Source organism: Esox lucius, chromosome 7 (assembly GCF_011004845.1).
Source record: "Esox lucius isolate fEsoLuc1 chromosome 7, fEsoLuc1.pri, whole genome shotgun sequence".
NCBI classification, from domain to species: Eukaryota; Metazoa; Chordata; class Actinopteri; order Esociformes; family Esocidae; genus Esox; species Esox lucius.
The window spans coordinates 14,716,888-14,739,746 of record NC_047575.1 but is presented as its reverse complement, the minus strand read 5'-3'; the positions used below and the strand labels follow the sequence as shown (position 1 = coordinate 14,739,746).

The following is a 22,859-nucleotide window of genomic DNA, read 5'->3' as shown; positions in this document are numbered from 1 at the left end:
CATTCTTCCTATTTTCATATAATGTCTGGAAATGTTGGGGAATTTCGGTCCTGAATAGTGGAGAAAAGAGTACACACGCATACACGGACACACACACCTTGATTTAAAGGTACATGTTGGGCCACTTGGTGGTTTGTTGTTTGTGGCCAATGTACCACAGCTAAGGGCTATTCCTAGTCACAACACAATGCATAGTTCCTGGATACAACTTTTAACCGCGGTATATTGGACGTATATTACAAATCTCTAAGATGCCTTATTCCTATTATAAGCTGGTTTGCAACGCCATTTTTTGAAATTGGATCAAAGGGCTAACAGGTGGCTTGTATGATAACACATGTGATTTTGTTAATGTGTGTGTATCTTTTTCTGTTGTAACTGTGTTAACAGGTGGTAAATGTACCCATCCATGGAACGTGTGCAGTGGAACCACAAAAAGGGTTTTCCTGTCATTAACTATTGACTGAATTAAAGCTTTTCATCCACACTGCCACCCCCCCCCCCCCCAGCCTGCCAGCTGACCCCCCCCCCCATCCAACCCTCACAGAATCCTTTTTTGTATCCAACAGGCTGTAAAGCACAGACCGTGACGCTTTTGGGCCTGGAAAGAAAGTAAGAAAAGACTAAGAAATAAAATGATAGGGGGGTTAAAGTTTAGACTACATTTTCTATTGGCTTCCATTCCTTCTTTGTTCATCCTAATCACTTGCATGAGTCAAACTAGTGGTTGAACTCACCAAAACATGCATCGCAATGTACTCAATCTCATGTGTTTGTGGGCTATTTGTGCATGTCAACATTAAAACACTTGGCTATGTTATTTAATGCAATATAATGATCAGGGTTTTAATTGACAAAAACTGAAAGTCTGGTTAATGCTGTGCAGTATTATATCCGCAGGCAGAGACATATGTGGCAGAGCACTGTAATGTTCCAAACCAGCCTTCCGGCATTGTCACAGATTTATATTGATAATGGAGATATGTAGTGTGAAGATATGTGGTGTGAAGATATGTAGTGTGAAGACATGTAGTGTGAAGATATGTAGTGTGAAGATATGTAGTGTGAAGATATGTAGTGTGAAGATATGTAGTGTGAAGACATGTAGTGTGAAGACATGTAGTGTGAAGATATGTAGTGTGAAGATATGTAGTGTGAAGACATGTAGTGTGAAGACATGTAGTGTGAAGACATGTAGTGTGAAGATATGTAGTGTGAAGATATGTAGTGTGAAGACATGTAGTGTGAAGATATGTAGTGTGAAGATATGTAGTGTGAAGATATATAGTGTGAAGATATGTAGTGTGAAGATATATAGTGTGAAGATATATAGTGTGAAGATATGTAGTGTGAAGATAGATAGTGTGAAGCCAGATTAGCTTACACTGGTTCTCAGTAGTAGAGTTGTGTGTTTTTCAAAAGAAATACAACTGTTTTATATAGCACAGTTTTTATTCCATAACAGGTTAAAAGAATAACAAGAAACCAGGCTAGCCTAGTTCAGCCGGCCCGCAATAGAAAGTGTTGATGGTGGTTGCCCTCTGGAGATTCAAACCCCAGTTGCCCACATGAAAGGCTGTGTGTTTAACCACAGAGCTGTACATCTGCTGGGAATTGCCTCATGACGCGCATTAACATCACACCAAGTTTGAATATTTCGTTAGACACCATTAACCATTGTGTTAAACTGAGTAATGTTTCTTATTAAGTTTACCTCCACCACAAATTGCATCCATGAACTGCATGGCTTTTGCCACAGGCAATTTTAACAGCTTATTAGCCATTTGTGAATGACATTGATACTGTATGAATATAGGTGACGATAACAGATTTTTTCGTCGAATGAAAAGACGAGAGAATCATGTAGTCAGCCATGTTTTTATATATCCTGAACGCTTCCTATTATGTAGCTACTGAAGGTTGTTGCTTATGAAGCTTTTGTCTGTCCTGAACAAATCCTGAGGTATAATTGGTTTTGACTGTGACACTGGACCTGTTGTTCAGTAGTCCGCATCTCTAATCACTATGTTATTTAATAAGGGGTAGTCAACCAGCCAGGCAGCCAGCCAGCCAGTCAGTCAGTGACATTCACTCTTCTAGGCAAGCTCCGCTTATACGGTCCGGGAAAAAAATATATTTTTTAAATTACATGATATCAAAAAATAGTAAAAACAATGGTTGACAGACAAGTGCATATGAATTAGAATAAATAGAAATAAATCATTTAAAAAGTAAAGCTTAAAAGATGCATCGTACAATCTAAAAATATGTCAGACGTATTCGGTTGCAAGACCATTCAGTGCTTTAAAAAAGCACTGAATGGTGGAACACAGAGTGTCTTGCTGTGTTCTAAGACAGTGTGAGTGTGTTTTGCAATAGATCATCTCTCCACAAGGTTTTGGATATCCATCTTCTCCCAGGCTACCCACTTTGTCTGTCAAGTCCCATAATGCCATAAACAGTTGACTGCTAAACTCCTGAAAGTGTCTGGAGTGCCCAGAGCCAGGTTCTTCTGAGCATGCTCAGAGTGAGTGCTTGGCACACTTATGGCTGATTGGAGCCAGCAGGAGCCCTTGCATACTGTGTCCATTTGGGGGCAACTTGTGTTTTATTCATGTGTGAAAAGCAGTTTGAACCTAAAACTGTTGACACATGTTCAGCAGTGGGAATTGAAACACAGAGCCAAACTATGGCACTCATTTTGTGTTTGCATCTACCCCATAAGCAGTTTGGGTAATATTCAGTAAATGGTATACAGTAGATATATTTTAGAAGGTTACCATCCCTTTTCAAAATGTTCAACTTTTGTTGTCTTACAGCCTGAAATGAAAACACTGATGAAAAACTTATTTCAGCTTTATTTACATACAGTAATCCACATTACCTAAGTCTAATCTGATTCGATTCTGTCTCATAAAAAATACTTATGTAACAGGATTTCTTATTTTTAAGAAAAGAAAAACTGTCTCGATTACCCATACCAAAAGCTATTTTGGGTTTCCTCAATCTTCTGTTTTGGGGCTAATGTCTGTATTCTTTAAATATGCTGCCTCTTGGAAACACGTTTGTTGTCAGTGTTATGCAGACAATACCAGCTGTACATTGATGAAACAATGTCATCTTGTTACACTTGACTCCTGATTTTCTTTTGACAACATATCAAAAATGTTTCTATAGCATCTTTCATCACCTTCGTAACATTTGAAAAACATTGAATTCATTTGCTGAAGGTCCTGGTTAGAAGGGGCCAACACGACAACATCATCTGCAAAAAGCAGAGACGAAATTGTGTGGTCCCCAAACCTGCGCTGGGACGGTTTGCAGCCGAGTGTGAAGCGGTGGGGATGAAAATCAGTACCTCCAAATCCGAGGCCATGGTCCTCAGTCGGAAAAGGGTGGCTTGCCCGCTTCAGGTTGGTGGAGAGTGCCTGCCTCAAGTGGAGGAGTTTAAGTATCTAGGGGTCTTGTTCACGAGTGAGGGAAGGATGGAACGGGAGATTGACAGACGGATCGGTGCAGCTTCTGCAGTAATGCAGTCGATGTATCGGTCTGTCGTGGTGAAGAAAGAGCTGAGCCGCAAGGCGAAGCTCTCGATTTACCAGTCAATCTACGTTCCTACTCTCACCTATGGTCATGAGCTTTGGGTCATGACCGAAAGGACAAGATCCCGGATACAGGCGGCCGAAATGAGCTTTCTCCGCAGGGTGGCCGGGCGATCCCTTAGAGATAGGGTGAGAAGCTTGGTCACCCGGGAGGAGCTCAGAGTAGAGCCGCTGCTCCTCCACATCGAGAGGGGTCAGCTGAGGTGGCTTGGGCATCTTTTTCGGATGCCTCCGGAACGCCTTCCTGGGAAGGTGTTTCGGTCCCGTCCCACCGGGAGGAGACCCCGGGGAAGACCTAGGACTCGCTGGAGGGACTATGTCTCCCGGCTGGCCTGGGAACGCCTCGGTGTCCCCCCGGAAGAGCTAGAGGAAGTGTCTGGGGAGAGGGAAGTCTGGGCATCCCTGCTTAGACTGCTGCCCCCGCGACCCGGCCCCGGATAAGCGGAAGAAGATGACATGACATGACATGAATTCATTTGTCCAGAAATAATACAGAAAAAGCTCCATGCACTTTTTTTTTTACTTTTCAAATGCCAATTGCTTCAGACACCTGGATAAGTCACCAAAACTATGAAATGATTACGGTTCCAGTTGCTGTTGGCTTCCTGTTATGTGTGATTTCAATGTTTCACTCCTAACTACTAAGCATTACATTGACTGATGACCAATCTCCTCATTATGTCTTATGATGAGTATAGTCTTGCCTGGGAGTTGAATGACAGGGCTTTGGATGGATGAATCCTCCTTGCTGTCTCTGCCTGGCAATCGCCACTCTTTTCACTGGGATATTCTCTCTCCAGTGGTACTGACCCCATTACAGGGGCTGACATGCCGTCGCTGAAAACGTCACGTTAGGCTTTTCTCTGTACTCAATTTGAGTGATTGAGACACTAAAGAGATCTTTCTGTTGAACTTTTGCTGCCCTGAAACTCAGTGGACAAGCCTGGGACTCTACCAGATCCACAGTCAAGGAAACCACCATAGGAAAGACACAGGCCTCAACAGAGCGAAAGCCATCAAAACCTCTGTCCAAACTGAGAAACCCTTCACCGGCCATTTGTGCATGCCATCCAAGCCTACAACCCTCTGCCAGGAGCTAGGGAAACAGACAAGCAGAAAAAAGGAACCCAGCAGAGGAGCCCATGACACAGCCCATGACAGAACCCTCACAAGAAAACGCGAGCATAAGGGGACGTGATATTTCCCTAACATGGGAGTACATGTGAAGAGTAGTAAAATGTGTGGTTAAAGTTGTTGCTGGATATACACATACAGCTCCAGAAAATTAAGAGACCACTGCAAATTGAGCACTTCTGTTCCTCACTCAAAATCTTCCTTTTCAACTTTTTTGGAAAGGAAATAAAAAGGTGCAGCGGTCTCTTAATATTTTCCGGAGCGGTATATCATCATATATATGAGATGGGGCGTCCTGCTACTGCACACCTGTAAGGCCTTGTGAGACTTGATTGTATTGGTTTACATGGATATAAATGGTGGATGCGTGTTACGTATAGTGGCACCTAAGTGACCGAACTAAAGGGAACATTGCCTTTACAAATGAATAGAAACACTTAGTATTTCCCAGGTAATCATGGGTACAAATGATTATGTCATGTGAGATAAAAAAATTATTGCTGCAATAAATGACATCCTTTCTAGACAGTACAGTGGTGTGAAGAACAGAATGTGGTCTAAAAGCTCTGTGTGTCCAAATACAGGCTTACATAATGAGTCCCAATACAATGCTTATATGTCTCTCTGGGTGTTGTGAATGTGGATGTGTGTGTACGTGTGTGTGATTCTAAGTCTCCACAACCATTTTAAAACCTAAGAATTTATTCAAAGCTGGGCTTTGTGAGGTTCTGTTATTTGGTGTGGTTTTGTTTCCACTCTAGGATAGTGCTTGGTTTGCTTTCGTTTGTCTTGATTGTTTTCACCTGTATGCCCTTTAGCACCCTCTATATATTTCAGTTCGGTTTGTGTTTTCCTTTGTGAGGTATGGTTTGTTTCTTGATGACTATATGAAGCCTGTTGGATGAGCCCTTATACAGCTGCTGGTCATAAAATAAGAATATCATCAAAAAGTTCATTTATTTCAGTATTTCCATTACATGGAAATTCATTCATTACACACAGACTGATATATTTCAAATGTTTATTTCTTTTAATTGTGATGATTATAACTGACAACTAATGAAAATCCCAAATTCAGTATCTCAGAAAATTAGAATATTACTTAAGACCAATACAAAAAAGGATTTTTAGAAAAGTATGAACATGAAAAGTATGAGCATGTACAGCACTCAATACTTAGTTGGGGCTCCTTTTGCCTGAATTACTGCAGCAATGCGGCGTGGCATGGAGTCGATCAGTCTGTGGCACTGCTCAGGTGTTATGAGAGCCTAGGTTGCTCTGATAGTGGCCTTCAGCTCTTCTGCATTTTTGGGTCTGGTATATCGCATCTTCCTCTTCACAATACCCCATAGATTTTCTATAGGGTTAAGGTCAGGCGAGTTTGCTGGCCAATTAAGAACAGGGATACCATGGTCCTTAAACCAGGTACTGGTAGCTTTGGCACTGTTGGAAAATGAAATCTGCATCTCCATAAAGTTGATCAGCAGGAGGAAGCATGAATTGCTCTAAAACGTCCTGGTAGATGGCTGCGTTGACCTTGGACCTCAGAAAACACAGTGGACCAACACCAGCAGATGACATGGCACCCCAAACCATAACTGTCTGTGGAAACTTTACACTGGACTTCAAGCAACGTGGATTCTGTGCCTCTCCTCTCTTCCTTCAGAGGGACCTTGATTTCCAAAGGAAATGCTAAATGTACTTTAATCAGAGAACATAACTCAGCAGCAGTCCAGTCTTTTTTGTCTTTAGCCCAGGCGAGATGCTTCTGACGCTGTGTCTTGTTCAAGAGTGGCTTGACACAAGGAATGCGACAGCTGAAACCCATGTCTTGCATACGTCTGTGCGTGGTAGTTCTTGAACCACTGACCCCAGCTGCAGTCCACTCTTTGTGAATCTCCCCCACATTTTTGAATGGGTTTTGTTTCACAATCCTCTCTAGGGTGCGGTTATCCCTATTGCTTGTACACATCTTTTCCTTCCCTTTGCCTCTCTAGTAATGTGCTTGGTCACAGAGCTCTGTGAACAGCCAGCCTCTTTAGCTATGACCTTTTGTGTCTTGCCTTCCTTGTGCAAGGTGTCAATGGTCGTCTTTTGGACAGCTGTCAAGTAAGCAGTCTTCCCCATGATTGTGTAACCTACAGAACTTGACTGAGAGACCATTTAAAGGCCTTTACAGGTGTTTTGGGTTAATTTGCTGATTAGAGTTTGGCACCAGGTGTCTTCAATATTGAACATTTTCACAATATTCAAATTTTCTGAGATACTGAATTTGGGTTTTTCATTAGTTGTCAGTTATTATCATCAATATTAAAAGAAACAAACACTTGAAATACATCAGTCTGTGTGGAATGAATGAAAAAACTTTTTTGATGATATTCTAATTTTATGACCAGCACCCTGTATATTGAAAACCTTTTGTATTGACCAGTTTCTGCCCACTTAACCTGTTGTTTCTAGCCTTATTCCTGCCGGTGCCTTAGCCTGATCAATCTGATTCCTGTGTATGAATACCTGCCTGCCTCCTGAGCTAGATATCAGCCTGCTCCTTTGGTTTGCTCTGTAATGAAGCCTGCTATGCTCTGCTTTTGAAGCCTTACCTTCTCCTCCTGAGTGTTTCTGTTAGAGTTGGGGTTTATGTCTTATGTTTCAGGGTTAGAAACTCAGGGCAAGTGACTTAAGGGAAACTAGGGAATATTTTTTATACCCCTAACCCCACAAGGTTAGAGAAACAAGCGTGTGTGCTCGTGTGTATGTGTGGGTGATCAAGGTCTAAAAATACAGTCCCCACAAAGAGATTTACATAGCATCCCAATTCACTGTCATCCCAACTAGTCTAGTCTACAAGATCTACAAAGTACAGTTTTTTTACTGACCCTTGTTCAAAAGACTGCATGCCCTTAGTTCTTAATATTGTGTTTTTTCCCCTTTAGCATCAATGACAGCGTGCAGTCTTTTTATAATAGTTGTCTATGAGGCCCCGTATTCTTGCAGGTGGCATAGCTGCTCATTCGTCTTGGCAAAATGCCTCCAGGTCCAGGTCTTTGGTCGTCTTGCATGAAATCACAGGTTTGAGATCTCCCCAGAGTGGCTCGATGATATTAAGGTCAGGAGACTGTGATGGCCACTCCAGAACCTTCACCTTTTTCTGCTGTAACCACTGGAGGGTCTACTTGGCCTTGTGCTTAGGGTCATTGTCATGGTGGAAAGTCCAAGAGCGTCCCATCCATAGCTTTCATGCAGAAGAATGCAAATAGTCTGCCAGTATTTTCTGACCACATGCTGCATTCATCTTACCATCAATTTTCACAAGATTCCCCATGGATTTAGAACTCACATCCCCCCCAAAATATCAGTGAACCACCATGCTTCACAGTGGGGATAGTATTCTGTTCACTATAGGCCTTGTTGACCTCTCTCCAAACATGGTGCGTATGGTTGTACCATATTACTCCAGATTACAGTGTGCCAGAAGCTGTGAGGCATGTCAAGGTGTTGTCGGGCATATTGTAACCAAGTTTTTTGTGGCATTGGCGCAGTAAAGGCTTCTTTCTGGCAACTCAACCATGCAGCTCATTTTTATTCAAGTATCGTTGTATTATGCTCCTTGAAACAACCACACCATCTTTTTCCAGAGCAGCCTGTATTTCTCCTGAGGTTACCTGTGGGTTTTTCTTTGTATCCCAAACAATTGTTCTGGCAGTTTTGGCTGAAATCATTCTTGGTCTTCCTGACCTTGGCTTGGTATCAAGAGATCCCCAGATTTTCCACTTCTTAATAAGTGATTGAATGTACTGACTGGCATTTGCAAGGCTTTGTATGTCTTTTTATATACTTTTCCATCTTTATAAAGTTCCATAATCTTGTTACGCAGGTCTTTTGACAGTTCTTTTCTGTTCCCCATGGCTCAGTATCTATCCTGCGCAGTGCACCATGTGAGAGCTAACAAACTCATTGACTATTTATACACAGACACTAACAGATTTTTTTTTTAAAACACACAGGTGTGAGAAATTCACTTTATTCGCATTTTTACCTGTGTGTGTTACATTCAAGGGTATGTCAACTTTTGATCAGGGCCATTTGGGTGATTTCTGTTATCATTATCATTTAAAAAGGAGCCAAACAAATATGTGATAATTAATGGCATCACATGATCGCTATCCTTAAATAAAAGTTTTTTTGCATGATCATTCATATTTTCAAAAGCAAGGCCAACATTTCACAATTTCTGTCAGGGTATGCAAACGTATGAGCACAACTGTATACAATTAGACACACTATAGCACGAAGGAGTGCTAGGAGCTTCTGTTAACGATAGACTCCTAAATATGACTACAACACATGTTGGGAGGTCTCTTTAACGATGACCAGAGTTGGGGAGTAATGGATTACACAAAAACAGTAACTGTAATCAGTTACGTTACCAACTAAAATATTGTAATTGCAAAACAGATACTTTTGAAATAAATTATGATTACTCCAAGTTCAAAACGTCAGATTCTGGAAGATCGAGGTTTATTGGATTAATTGGAATGACTGAATAACTGACAGACCTTTAGTGTGTAATGTAGAGATGTAGCCCAATCATATTGATGTAGAAACCATTGTTTTAGAAACCCATTTCCAAATGCACTGTAGCCTACACATCCCATAAGGTAAAATGTGAATTCCGTTTTTGGCCAGCTATGTCTTACTCTAACATTGATTGATCCTGCAAAAGGTGTTCAGTTGGTTATAGGCTATTCTTATTTGTTTTCCAATGCCTCTTAAAATGAAAGTGATCTAAAAGTAATTCAAAGTACTCAGATTACATTACTGAGTTTGAGTAATCCAAAAATTATTACAAATGTGGACAGGTAACTTGTAACAATAACGGATTACATTTAAAAAGTAACCTACACAACCCTGAAGATGACAAACTCAAATAGCTTTTTGGAGACAGCTATTTATCCTAAAATCAAATATATGTAATACACTCCCCCAAATAGTCATTAGCATTACATTACTTTGACGAACACAGTTAACACAAAGGACTGGAACTGTCCCACTTAATCAATGTAAAATTATCGAATGGATGGGGCATTGATCCATAAACCGTACAGTACAATAAAGCATATCCGACTATTCTGCCATTTATGGGGAACAGGGGAAATCCAAACACTACAGATAAATGTCCACAACATCATCATTTAGTTACACTCCAGTTTCCTCTGAGTTTCACACCTCTCCAGGTGAGCTCAAGAGTGTGTGTCTGATGCCCCACACCTAGTGTTCCAGATCTTTAGTGAAGCAAATGTTATGCAGGACCCCTGATTAAGTTAGAGACTTGGTGGGGCCAGACAATGCCTTTTTGTCAAATACACTCTCAGTCTTCCTCAACAGACATTTCTCATTACACTACAGCTGTTCCAACTTGAGTGAATTTCATCACGGCAACTCATAATGTGACTCAGTTGTGTGTTTGGTCCCTATGTGCCTGTATGCACTCCCAACAATGTCTGGACATGCTGCTGATGAGACGGCGGATGGTGTCCAAGGGGATCTCCTCCCAGACCTGGATTGGGCTCCTGGACAGTCTGTGGCGCTACTTGGCGGTGTTGGATGCACCAACACACAACGTCCCAGAGGGTCTCAAGTGGATTCAGGTCTGGGGAATGTGTGGGCCAGTCAATGGCATCAATAGCTTTATCATCCAGGAACCGGCTACACACTCTGGCCACATGAGGCCGGGCATTGTCCTGCACCAGGAGGAACCCAGGGCCCACTGCACAAGCGTAAGGTCTGACGATGGGTCTGAGGATTTTATCCCGGTACCTAACAGCAGTCAGGGTACTGTTGGCTAGCACGTGGAGGTCTGCGCGACCCTCCAAGGATATGCCTCCCCAGACCATCACTGACTTACCGCCAAACCAGTCATGCTGGATGATGTTGCAGGCAGCATAAAGTTTACCATGGCATTATCTGACTCTTTCATGTCTGTTACGTGCTCAGTGTGAACCTGCTGTCATCTGTGAAGAGAACAGGGTGCAAATGGTGGCCCTGCCAATTCAGGTTTCTGGCAAATGACAATCGAGCTGTATGGTGCTGTGCTGTGAACAAAGGTCCCACTAGAGGATGTTGGGCCCTCATGCCACCCTCATGGTATATCTGACAGTTTGGTCAGAAACATGCAAACCAGTAACTCGGGTGGAGGTCATTTTGTAGGGCTCTGGCAGTGCTTGTCCTGTTCCTCCTCGCACAAAGGAGCAGATACCGGTCCTGCTGTTAGTTTGATGCCCTTCTCCCCGGCCTTGTCAAGCTCTCCTTGTGAAACAACCATCTCCTGGTATCTCCTCCATGTTCTTGAGACTGTCCTGGGAGACACAGCAAACCTTCTTGAGACGGTACTTGTGGATGTGCCATCCTGGAGGAGCTGGACTACCTGTGCAACCTGAATGGGCTGCAGGTACTGCCTCATGCTACCAGTAGTGACAAGGACACTAGTAAAATGCAAAACTATAGAAGAACCAGTCAGGAAGGATAAGGAGAGAGTAAATGTCTGTGGCCACCACCTGCAAAACCACTCCCTTTTTTGGGGTTGTCTTGCTATTGCCTCTCCAGAGCATCTGTTGTCACTTTCATTTGCACAAAAAGTGGTGACATTGATTCAGGGGTGCAGAATTAGGGGAGGACGGGGTGGTCGTGACCCCCCAATATTACAGACAGGTCAATGTGACTGCGTGGAAAAGAGTGAAAATCCAGGGATTCATTGACCCTGACCCCCCAAATATACATAATAATAAACATACATAATAATAAACATACATAATAATAAACATACACAATAATAAACATACATAATAATAAACATACACAATAATAAACATACATAATCAATCAATCAATGTCAGCTCTATATAGAAAATAGAGCTAACATTCTAGCAACAGTTAAGTGAAAGTTACTTTAAAGTTTTTTCACTTAACTGTTGCTAGAATGTCTGCTCTATTTTCTATTTTTTTAAACACATTTTATGAAATGTTTTTTTTAGGGTCAGGAGGCTAATTTATCAAATGTAAAACACAGGGCCGTGGAGGAACGAGGTTGGTAACCCATGCTCTGTAAGTTAGAGGGAGCTTCCAATCTCTTCTAGACTACCCTCTAAATATCAGAGGTATATTCTTCTCTCATTTGTAATAGCAAAGATAATGAAAACATTCAGTGGATGGCTGCATCTAAAAACCCAGAGCCCCAAGTCTAATATATACAGCATAGAGGCGATTTGTCTAAATCTATCCAGCCCTTTATTTAGTGTAAAGCCCCCACTTTGCTATTGTCAAACTAATGACTTCCTACAGTTCTTGATTCAGTTAGTTAAGTGCAAAGATTTCACTTTGTAGTTTATTTGCTTGGTGTCTGGATGGGAATGCATGACAGGTCAGTTCATATTATATTATATACAAAATGTTCTTATGTATTATTTTTGATTACGGGTTCAAGTGTAAAGGACCAGATAAAGGACCAATGTTCTGAGAAAAAAGGTTGCAATAGACACTTAGAATGTTTAATCTACAGTGTAAGGAGAGTGCAGGAAAAGTCTTCTTAATCAGCAGAGGCACACCATCATACTGAATCATAACAACAGAGGAATTCATATGATACATATTAACCCGACAACCTTCCACCGCTGGCTTCTCAAATGGTTGTCATCATCCATGTTCAAACAATGTGAATGGAGTCTAGATAAACCTTAAACGAGATCAAAGGCCAGCTGCATGAACTGAAGTAAAAGCAGTGCTAATTCATATCAAAAAGGGTCCAAAACCAAAATTTGAATCTGATCTGGTGAATCTGATCTGGAAAAATACGCCATCCTATCAGTCAACTGCTTCGTCACAAATATGGTCAGAGGTATCTGCGAGTAATCTACAATTAACCTGTTGGAAATGTTTGGAACTGTGTATAGTTTGTAACACTGGGGAACCCTTTTAATTTCTGCTGAGGTTTTCAGCCTTATCTGACCTACCTTTCACCCACAACCCACCGCTGTCCCACGTTCTTGAACGTTGTTAATTTATTTTCAGTTTCATGATCATTTGCAAGCCAGGAGTGGTTTTAATAATACTTCACTGAATCTTTTCTACAGACGGGAGAGTCAGGGTCTCCCTACACCCCCTCTTCAATTAAACTCAGGCCTTCAGGTCTGAGAAAGGCCACAGTAGAGAGGGGGAAGGGCCTGATGTCGGTGTCTGCGAGGGAGCTGAACGAGGTAGGTTGATTCAAAACCAAGGCACATCATGTTTTTCAAAGGCTTTGTTTTGCTCTGTGTGTAATTATTCATGTTCATATGGATAGCTATGTTTTAATTTTTGTGTTAACTAGTGAGGAGAGTTTCTGAAGCAAAACCGTGCTCTCCCTGCAGATTTGTATCGCAAAGTTACCCAGCATCAACATCCAGTCTGTTGAAACACAGATGTTATTTATAACGTTCATGTTTGCGTGAAGTGAGGCATGGGCCACAGCTGCCTTGTCAGTTTCTATCACTTACCTGACAGTATCAGGGGTGAGATGATGAATAATGACATGTTTGTCACATCATGCCAGGCTTGTCTGCTACTTGGATATGTAGGTTCATATTTGACCTGATGTTACCACCCTCCTGAAATTATACAGCACAACAGTCTATGCAGATGTGTGTTTTAAAACTCTTTCTATGCTGAACAGGTCTCTCACTGGCACTTTTATTGGCCTACAGCACACACACACACACAAAAATCTAAAGTCCCATTATTCTAAAATCAGATGACGTGTCCGAGAGTTCTGACAGCACAGAGGGAGTACTTTGGAACACCCAGGGCAGATGGTTTCTCATCACTTCTTACATGAACCAGCCTCTCTCCGACCAACACGTCACTCCCTTCCCACTGGGACTGGAGCTTTACGATGCTGCTTCCCACCAGGGATACAGAGGACAGATTTTTATATTCTGTATAACCAAGAAGCAAAATTACATTCAGAAGGGAGTGCAAATGACCTAATTGATTTTCTTGGGATAATGAAGATGACTCTGTTGCGCTGTATGCTCTGATGTCTCAATGGTACCACACAGTGACTGCAATGGCAATCCCGTAGCAGCCAGACCATCTGATTGAATCCCTGAGCCAACAACATTTTGTTCTGTCTTTGCGCTAGACAGTTAACTCTAATTGCTCCAGGGTCACTGTAAAAATTTTCAATCCCCTTGTTGTGGTCTTACATGCACGAAATACATTTCTAATACTTATGTCTAATGCAATAATAGCAGTAGTGGTACTAAATTAGTTGTAGTGTCGGTTTGGTGCAAAAGACTTGTGGGGAAAGGTGTTGTGGGAGATGATTAGTTTGTAGCAAAAGACAGTTAAGCTAATGAGAAGGAGTTGGATCGCATGACACACAGGTTGAGGTATTCCCATCAGCCTGATGTGGATCTTGGCCTTTCTTTTTAGAGTGGTAGATGTTTTTCTCCCTTCCCAATTATGTCATATCCATTTGCATCCACAGCTATCTCACTGTAACACCTGCCAAGAAATACAAAGGACTTCTAGATGACGAACAGCCTTCCTCCTACGCATCCTCATCAAGCCCATGCGATGCTGCACCTCGTGTCCTCCAACAGGGAACCGAAAGACGTTATGTTTGTATAACAAAAAAAAGAAGGTTTCATGCTTTTTTTAACGACATCTAAACCCCGGGCTCTTCCAGCTAGGGGCTTGTGTTTCTGGCTTTAAAAATAGAAAATGATTAACATTAGCTGCCCTTCTCTGGCATGTGTACTGACCCTATAAGAAGGGTAGTATTGCTAATGGTTCTGACAGTGTGTGTGAAAACATCGAGGGCAACCTGGCCTCAGGAGAGAACGATGCCAGTCTCTGTTAGCATGGACACGGCCGGTAGCCCACACATACCACATGTCATGACTTACCTAACGAAGTGGTTATAACACTCATGGCTGTGTGCTGTTGTTAAGGGTTGGCAGTGGCAGCAACATTGTGGTATTCTACATGATGGGGGATTTGTGTACTTTCAAATATCGTTTCAGTAGCATTCCTCGTTTATATTCCACAAGGAAGAAGTGCTACGTTGCTTAGAGTGCTTTCTGAAAATATTGAGTCCCTGTTACAATTTTCAGATTGTGTTGTGTTTATTTAAAATGTTTTTGTTTTTTTCACGTAAATCTACACTATCATATAATGGCAAAGGAAATAACTGGCAGTGTAATACCAATTTAAAAAACAAAACAGATACCTCATGTAGATCAGGGTGGTTGGGTCGTGGCAAGAGTGGCTTCCATCTGAACACTCTACAATAAAGGCCTGATTGGCCGAGTGCTTCAGAGATGGTTGTCCTTCTGGTTGGTTCTTCCATCTCTGCAGAGAAACTCTGAAGCTCTATTAGAGTGAGATTTTTGGTCACCTCACTGTCCAAGGCCTATCATGTCCGGATGCTTAATTTGGCCGGCTGAACAGCTTTAGGAAGAGTGTTGGTGGTTCCAAAATTCTTCCATATCACAATGATGCAGCCCACTGTGCTCATGGGAAAGTTTAGTACTTAAACACTTTTTGTATAACTTTCCCCAGATCAATTCCTTGGCACATTTCCATATATATGGAGTGTTCCTTGGACTTCATGTCTTGGCTTTTGCTCTGGCATGCACTATGAACTTTGAGACTTTACATAGAGAGAGGTTTTTCCATATCACTTTCCAGATCATGTCCAGTCAATTGAATATGCCACAGATGGACTCCAATTGAGTTCAAGAAACATTTCAAGGATGATCACAGGACAAAGACACTGGGATAGCTTTGCATGAAAACATCCCAATGGGAATATAAATTGGTTTCTGTACTTAGTGTTAGCACCACTGTGTAATTACACTGTACCTTTGTAGTGGCAAAGTGGGGAGATTATCTTGCTAACAGCATATTATGTGCCCTGGAATTAACCATCTACTGTTTTCTTTTGAATGCATTTAATGAGTACATGATGGGTCCTCACACAGTACATAGTCCGTGCTACTTATACCTCACAATAGTCTGCTCATTGACTTCAAACCTCACAGACTGGTACCGGAAAAGTCATCAAAACAAGATGAATCAACTTCAGAGCATTTATGCTCATTCACACTACAAACCCAGAAAAGAGTTGACGTGCAAAGATATCGGAAAACCAGTTTGATATTCTGGACATTTACATAATTAACCACAATTCAATGCAAACATTATAACACTACCGTACATCTCCTGTTCACCAATCGGGTTTTAACTGAGTGTGTGAAGTGCCAACTACTGTATGAAGAGTAACATCGTAGTGAGTGGCATCCATCCCAAACGACTTCGGTGTGATAATGATGTGTTTGCTACTAACCTCGCTACACCGTTCCCACATGTCTCTCACTACCTCTGTTTAATGGCCATCCATATTTAAACCAGCTAACAGAGTGCATCCTTCACTTCTCATCAGTCATCCCCTCCTCCCACCTCCTCCCACCTCCTCCACTGACATGTATATGCTCTCTATTCCTCCACCCGTCCATTCTCGCCACAGAAACATCTTGCTGCCTATTAGACATTTACAACTGCCTACAGAAGCTCATTTTTCTGCGTCTGCTTCTGTCCGCTTCCATTTTCTCTTTCGTGTATCGCAAATGTGTTATAGTTCTCTTGTTTTTTTACTGCTGTCCTTGTGAGCAGCCGTGTGCCTCTAACTGTACTGGCAGGACACTGCGCATAGCCCAGATGCCCTCCTCCCATTCCCTGCCAGGGTGTTGTTTTCAGTCAGCGGCAAGTGGTTGAATACAGTACCCGTCTTTGTTGCGTCTTAGTAGAAATCTGGCTGCTAATGTGATACACAGCAGTGCCTTTCAGGGTGTTTTTCTGTGTTGGTGTAGAGCAAGTTTGGCAACAGGAGGCCCACCGGCCAAATATTCCTCACAGGTAATCCCACCCAAGTAATTTGGCAAAAATGATCTTACAAATGAGTTTGGTTTAGGAGCTCTATTCCCAGGTATTCCCACAAATAAAGACACTGGGTGATCTGTGTCTCATGGCGGTAATGTACGTTCCACCACCGTGACAAAACATTATCCTCAGTAGGGTTGAGCAAATGGCAAGGGTTCAGGAATCAAGGTTTGGCACAAACCTATTTCCTTCAATAAAACAGCTATAGAATAGGAAGCGAGGACAGGAGGATGCCCATTTTTGTCTTTTCAGCAAGAGGGCTACACTATAAAGGGGCAGAAAGAGTGTGTCAGACAGAAAGTGACATACCAAAGGAAAGAAAGAGAAAAGAGAGAAAGTGTGCAAAAGGGGAGGAGGGAGAGCGAGGGAGCCGACAGCGGTGGCAGTAGCTGGCTATCTCTGCTGCAGGGATCTTGTCAGGAGAGGAGCTCCACCAGTGTGTAGAGCAGCCCTGCACAGCCCCAGGGCTGTAGCTAGAAGCAGACACACAGACCTGCCGTCCACAGCAACCTGCCGAGGATCACCCCAGACAGGAGGGAGAGGGTGACGGGCAATCACAATGGAATAGAGAGGAGGAGAGAGGAGAAGAGGCACTCGTCGTCTTCATGGACACAGGGAACTTTCCGCAGTGTGCTGGACTCTCCACGATGGTCTGCATTCTACCGCTTCCCAAGCCACTCAATTATTCATCTCTTCCTTCTGGTCTGACGGCAGAACACAACTTTTCCTTTTAGAAGTTTGCGAGACGGAGGTCTGGATATTTCTTACCTACCAACATTTGTGTGTTTTGCTGCTGGCTGTTTAAGTGTCTGTTGAACAGAGCAAGCTTAGGATCTTGCGTTTCTGCTGTGTGTGGGTTTGTGTGTGTGTGTATGTTTGTGATTGAATGTGTGTGTTTGTGTAAGTAAAATTTAATGTGTAAGTAAATGAGTGAGCATTTTACAAATTGTCTGGCAGACCGTTATGTCTACTTATGAGACACTTGAATCATCACAGGTAACAACAGAGGAATTCATATTATACATATTAACCCGATACATAATGTTCCCAATATTCTCAAAAGGAGACTTCATAATTCCTTCATTAGAAACTCTTTTAGTAAAATTGTCTGAGGAGCCAGTGAAGGCATTTCTTTACGTTAGACTCAACTCTTTGAAGAAGGCATTCCACTCTTCCATAACAACACTTTGCAAGACCTCTTCTACTCTTCTGTACTCCCTCAGGGCTGGGTGAAGAGGACAGTGGCAGATCCGCTCCAGTGACACCCCAGGGGCCCAGTTGACCCCTGTCTCTGAGTCAGCATGGCTGGCTGTACCTGCCGTTGTAGACAGGGGCTACTCAAGTTCATCCAGTCTTTACGCAGACTCGTCTCTGGGACCCTAACAAAAGGTACCATGCCCTCCTCGGCTTTAGCTCCACTGCTTTCTTTGGGTCATTTGTATTGGAATCCTCCTTTACTGTTATGCTATACACTCACTTAAAGGATTATTAGGAACACCTGTTCAATTTCTCATTAATGCAATTATCTAATCAACCAATCACATGGCAGTTGCTTCAATGCATTTAGGGGTGTGGTCCTGGTCAAGACAATCTCCTGAACTCCAAACTGAATGTCAGAATGGGAAAGAAAGGTGATTTAAGCAATTTTGAGCGTGGCATGGTTGTTGGTGCCAGACGGGCTGGTCTGAGTATTTCACAATCTGCTCAGTTACTGGGATTTTCACGCACAACCATTTCTAGGGTTTACAAAGAATGGTGTGAAAAGGGAAAAACATCCAGTATGCGGCAGTCCTGTGGGCGAAAATACCTTGTTGATGCTAGAGGTCAGAGGAGAATGGGCCGGCTGATTCAAGCTGATAGAAGAGCAACTTTGACTGAAATAACCACTCGTTACAACCGAGGTATGCAGCAAAGCATTTGTGAAGCCACAACACGCACAACCTTGAGGCGGATGGGCTACAACAGCAGAAGACCCCACCGGGTACCACTCATCTCCACTACAAATAGGAAAAAGAGGTTACAATTTGCACAAGCTCACCAAAATTGGACAGTTGAAGAGTGGAAGAATGTTGTCTGGTCTGATGAGTCTCGATTTCTGTTGAGATATTCAGATGGTCGAGTCAGAATTTGGCGTAAACAGAATGAGAACATGGATCCATCATGCCTTGTTACCACTGTGCAGGCTGGTGGTGATGGTGTAATGGTGTGGGGGATGTTTTCTTGGCACACTTTAGGCCCCTTAGTGCCAATTGGGCATCGTTTAAATGCCACAGCCTACCTGAGCATTGTTTCTGACCATGTCCATCCCTTTATGAACACCATGTACCCATCCTCTGATGGCTACTTCCAGCAGGATAATGCATCATGTCACAAAGCTCGAATCATTTCAAATTGGTTTCTTGAAAATGACAATGAGTTTACTGTACTGAAATGGCCCCCACAGTAACCAGATCTCAACCCAATAGAGTATCTTTGGGATGTGGTGGAACGGGAGCTTCGTGCCCTGGATGTGCATCCCACAAATCTCCATCAACTGCAAGATGCTATCCTATCAATATGGGCCAACATTTCTAAAGAATGCTTTCAGCACCTTGTTGAATAAATGCCATGTAGAATTAAGGCAGTTCTGAAGGCCAAAGGGGGTCAAACAGTATTAATATGGTGTTCCTAATAATCCTTTAGGTGAGTGTATACTGTGCATAGGATGTTGTGCGTAAAATACAAAGAAAGGAAGTAACTATGTTTCCATAATATCCTCCATCAAGCATTATATCTTATAAAGAAAGTTAACCTAAATATTGATCAAGGTAGAATTTTACATTAGCAAGGATAAAAGGGATATTAGCTGTTGTGGAGTAACAATGACATATGCTGTTGGAGAGTAACATTGTTATTAGCTGTTGTAGAGTAACAGTGGCATAAGCTGTTGGAGAGTAACAATGTTATTAGCTGTTGTAGAGCATTGCTTCTCAACCAGGGGTACTAGGACCCCTGGGGGTACTTGAAAACACTCATGACATCATAGACTTACTAGTGAAATTAACATGAGGGGGTACTTCAGGGGTACTGAAAGCAGTGCAAAAAAATGTTGGGGGTACAGTAACTGAAAAAGGTTGGGAGACACAGTTGTAGAGTAACAGTCGCATTAGCTGTTGTAGAGTAACAGTGGCATTAGCTGTTGTAGAGTAACAGTGGCATTAGCTGTTGTAGCGTAAAAATGACAGTAGCTGTTGTAGAGTATCAGTGGCATTAGCTGTTGTAGAGTAACAATGTTATTAGCTTTTGTAGAGTAACAGTGACATTAGCTGTTGTAGCGTAACAATGACCGTAGCTGTTGTAGAGTATCAGTGGCATTAGCTGTTGTAGAGTAACAATGTTATTAGCTTTTGTAGAGTAACAGTGACATTAGCTGTTGTAGATTAACAATGGCATTAGCTATTGTAGAGTAACAGTGGCATTAGCTGTTGTAGAGTAACAGTGGCATTAGCTACTGTAGGTGGTTGACAGTAGCAGTTGTAGAGCAATAAAGGCATTCAAACTTAAAAGTGATACAAGCTAAGGTAACAGAGAAATGAGCTACTATTTAGGAAATATGACATAGCGTACTGTGGTGTAATTGTAAAATTAGCCACGGGTAACAGTGAAATCAGTTACTTTAGGATAAAAGTTACATTATTGCAATAAGGCAACAGTGACATTATCTACTGTAGGATGATATGGATATCAGCACCTGGAGGGTAACAATGGCATTAGCTATTCTAGGGTAAAGGTCACATTAGCTACTGTAGGGTTAAAGATGTATCTTGAAGATGAGGATATTGAAGCATGTGGCTTAACTGCGCTTGCACTTCCCACACACACACCACCTAATGCCATACATGCATGTCCACTTTTAGAACATTCCAATGCGAGACCGTGAGATGATTTTTCAGACACTCTTGGAACTGTTTCATTTAGCCAACAGTGTGTCCTCTTCTCAGCAGTCCTTCACTAAATGAGCTAATTGAAGCACAGCTACTGCACCCTCCTATTCTACCTTTTAGCAAACATTCTGTGATTCTGTGGTTGTTATGTCAATGTATGGGAATATTTAGCCAAAGAACAACTTCTACTCATATAAACTCCATGTGAATGGGGATACATTTTAATATACAGGGCTGATCAGTACACACGTTTTTTCACGAGTCTAATCATAAAAGTTCACTAATGAATCTTTATTAATTTAGGTTGATATGTCTTCCCAGTGAGATTTGTCTTTAAACTTTTATGATGCATTACCTTGTAATGTGATACAACACAATAATTATGTTTTCATCCAGCAATTACTTCAAACGTCGCTCCTTTTGGCTACCAACACACGTTGGCAACTCAAAATATACTGCCCATTACTCCTCTCCTTTGTCACCACTCAGTTTGTCCTCTTCTTCCTCCTCTGTTCTTATCTAACCATATCTGTCTCCTCCTCCCCTGGTGTCAGTGGACTGCTGTCTCTATCCCCCACCTGTTATCACTATGTCAGCAGGAAAGCGCTATGTGGAACACAGCTCATGGTAAACAGCTCATGGTAAACAGCTCATGGTACAGAGCTCATGGTACAGAGCTCATGGTAAACAGCTCATGGTACAGAGCTCATGGTACAGAGCTCATGGTACAGAGCTCAGACAGAAGTGACACATAACAGAATACTGCTCAATATATCTAAAAGACAGATTGACTGGAGGCACAAGCTAACCATTATCAGGTTCAACTTTGTCAAATCAGCCAGATGATATCTAATGTTTAGGCAGAGTTTAGCAGTTTTTCCTTGGGTCTGTTGGAAGTAGATGCTAAATAAATATTCGACCAGAGTAAACTTAAGGAAAAACATATGAAAAACACATACAGGTTGTGCTTGGTGACAAAACAGCACTTTGTTCCCTTTTTCACATTTTCATTTCTAATGAATAAGTGCTGTTGCAAGTGTAGCTTCCTCACTCCCCTTTCCCTTGATAGTGTTTATGGGATGAGGAATATTCCTTGTCACTGACAGTTACGGAATTTGTTGGTTGGATTTTTGAAAAATGAGTGTGATGGCTGGTCTTGTTTCAGGACCGCTGCAACAGTCAGTCCATCTCTCTCATTCTGTTTGTCTCTACTCTTCTGGATAAACCTCCTCTAGACGTGATCTAACCTCCATCGGTGTAATGGAGGGTGAAACCCACAACGCCACAGAACTGTGTGTGTCATGGTCAGTTTCATTTCCATTACGGCAAATTCACAAAGCACCCCCTACGTTCCAATTCCAATTCATTCGAATGCTTTTCAAGGCAGATTTTATTACCATTAATTAGAGTTGTGTGTACCTTTTCTGAATCCAAATGGAATTGATCCCAACAGCGGTATGCGTTGTCTTCAGCTGCATGTTTAACCCTCAGGCAGAACCACCACACACGCACATGATCCATTCTCCTCTCCCAGAAACTCAGTAACGGAAAAAAAAGATACAACAGAAAGGACATATAACAATTCCAATCAGCCAGTACAACTCAGCACAACTCAGTACAACAGCGAGCTGTTTTCCCAATATCCTGTGACAACCCACATGTGTCCTGGTGGGTTTAACGTGTCGTTTACGTGTTGAGTGGTGTGTCCGTGTTGGAGGGTGTTTTACAGTCAGCAAAAGCAATACCGCCTCTCCAATTTCTTAGCGTGCTTTACAGCTTTGTGTGCTAAGCCCTGGAAGATACTGAGAAAGTACTTGACATTTTCAGAGAGCAGCGGTGTGATCATTGTGGCACATCTGGGCGATTACAGGTGTAAATCCACCTGCCGTAGCCTCCTGGTGAATGCTCCATAGTGCTCCCGGGGCTTTGTTGCTACTTTCCTGCTGTGTCAGCATCCTGCAGTGATATTTCAGTATTTCAGTGTCTCTAACTCAGCATCTGACAGGATATGCGTGTCTGCTCTGCCTTCATGTATCAACGGTCATTAAAATGAACAGCCACATTATATATGAAGATTATATTAAAAACATTATAATCCGTTACTTATTTATTGCGTTACACATTCACATAACACCGCATTGTCCCCTGAAAAGACAAACACAGAAAGCTAAGAGGGAAGACCGCACATCACTCTCACACAGTTTTATCATAGCTTAAATAGAAA

The 22,859-nt window shown here is 42.2% G+C and overlaps 1 protein-coding gene and 1 long non-coding RNA gene across 2 annotated transcripts in view; both read left to right on the top strand.

The window, feature by feature from the left end:
- Nucleotides 1-548: 548 nt before the first annotated feature.
- Nucleotides 549-14,339, top strand: LOC109615899. The gene is made up of 3 exons (XR_002196915.1): nt 549-612; nt 12,863-12,985; nt 14,257-14,339. It is a non-coding gene; the product is annotated as an uncharacterized LOC109615899 (long non-coding RNA).
- A 2,736-nt stretch (nt 14,340-17,075) lies between these two features.
- Nucleotides 17,076-22,859, top strand: part of kcnip1b (Kv channel interacting protein 1 b) — a 43,049-nt gene continuing 37,265 nt past the window's right edge. Inside the window, exons 1-2 of the mRNA XM_010894655.4 lie at nt 17,076-17,463; nt 17,936-18,101. Coding sequence (XP_010892957.1) covers nt 18,014-18,101 — 88 coding nt within the window. The 5' untranslated portion in view covers nt 17,076-17,463; nt 17,936-18,013. The remainder of the gene's footprint in view (nt 17,464-17,935; nt 18,102-22,859) is intronic.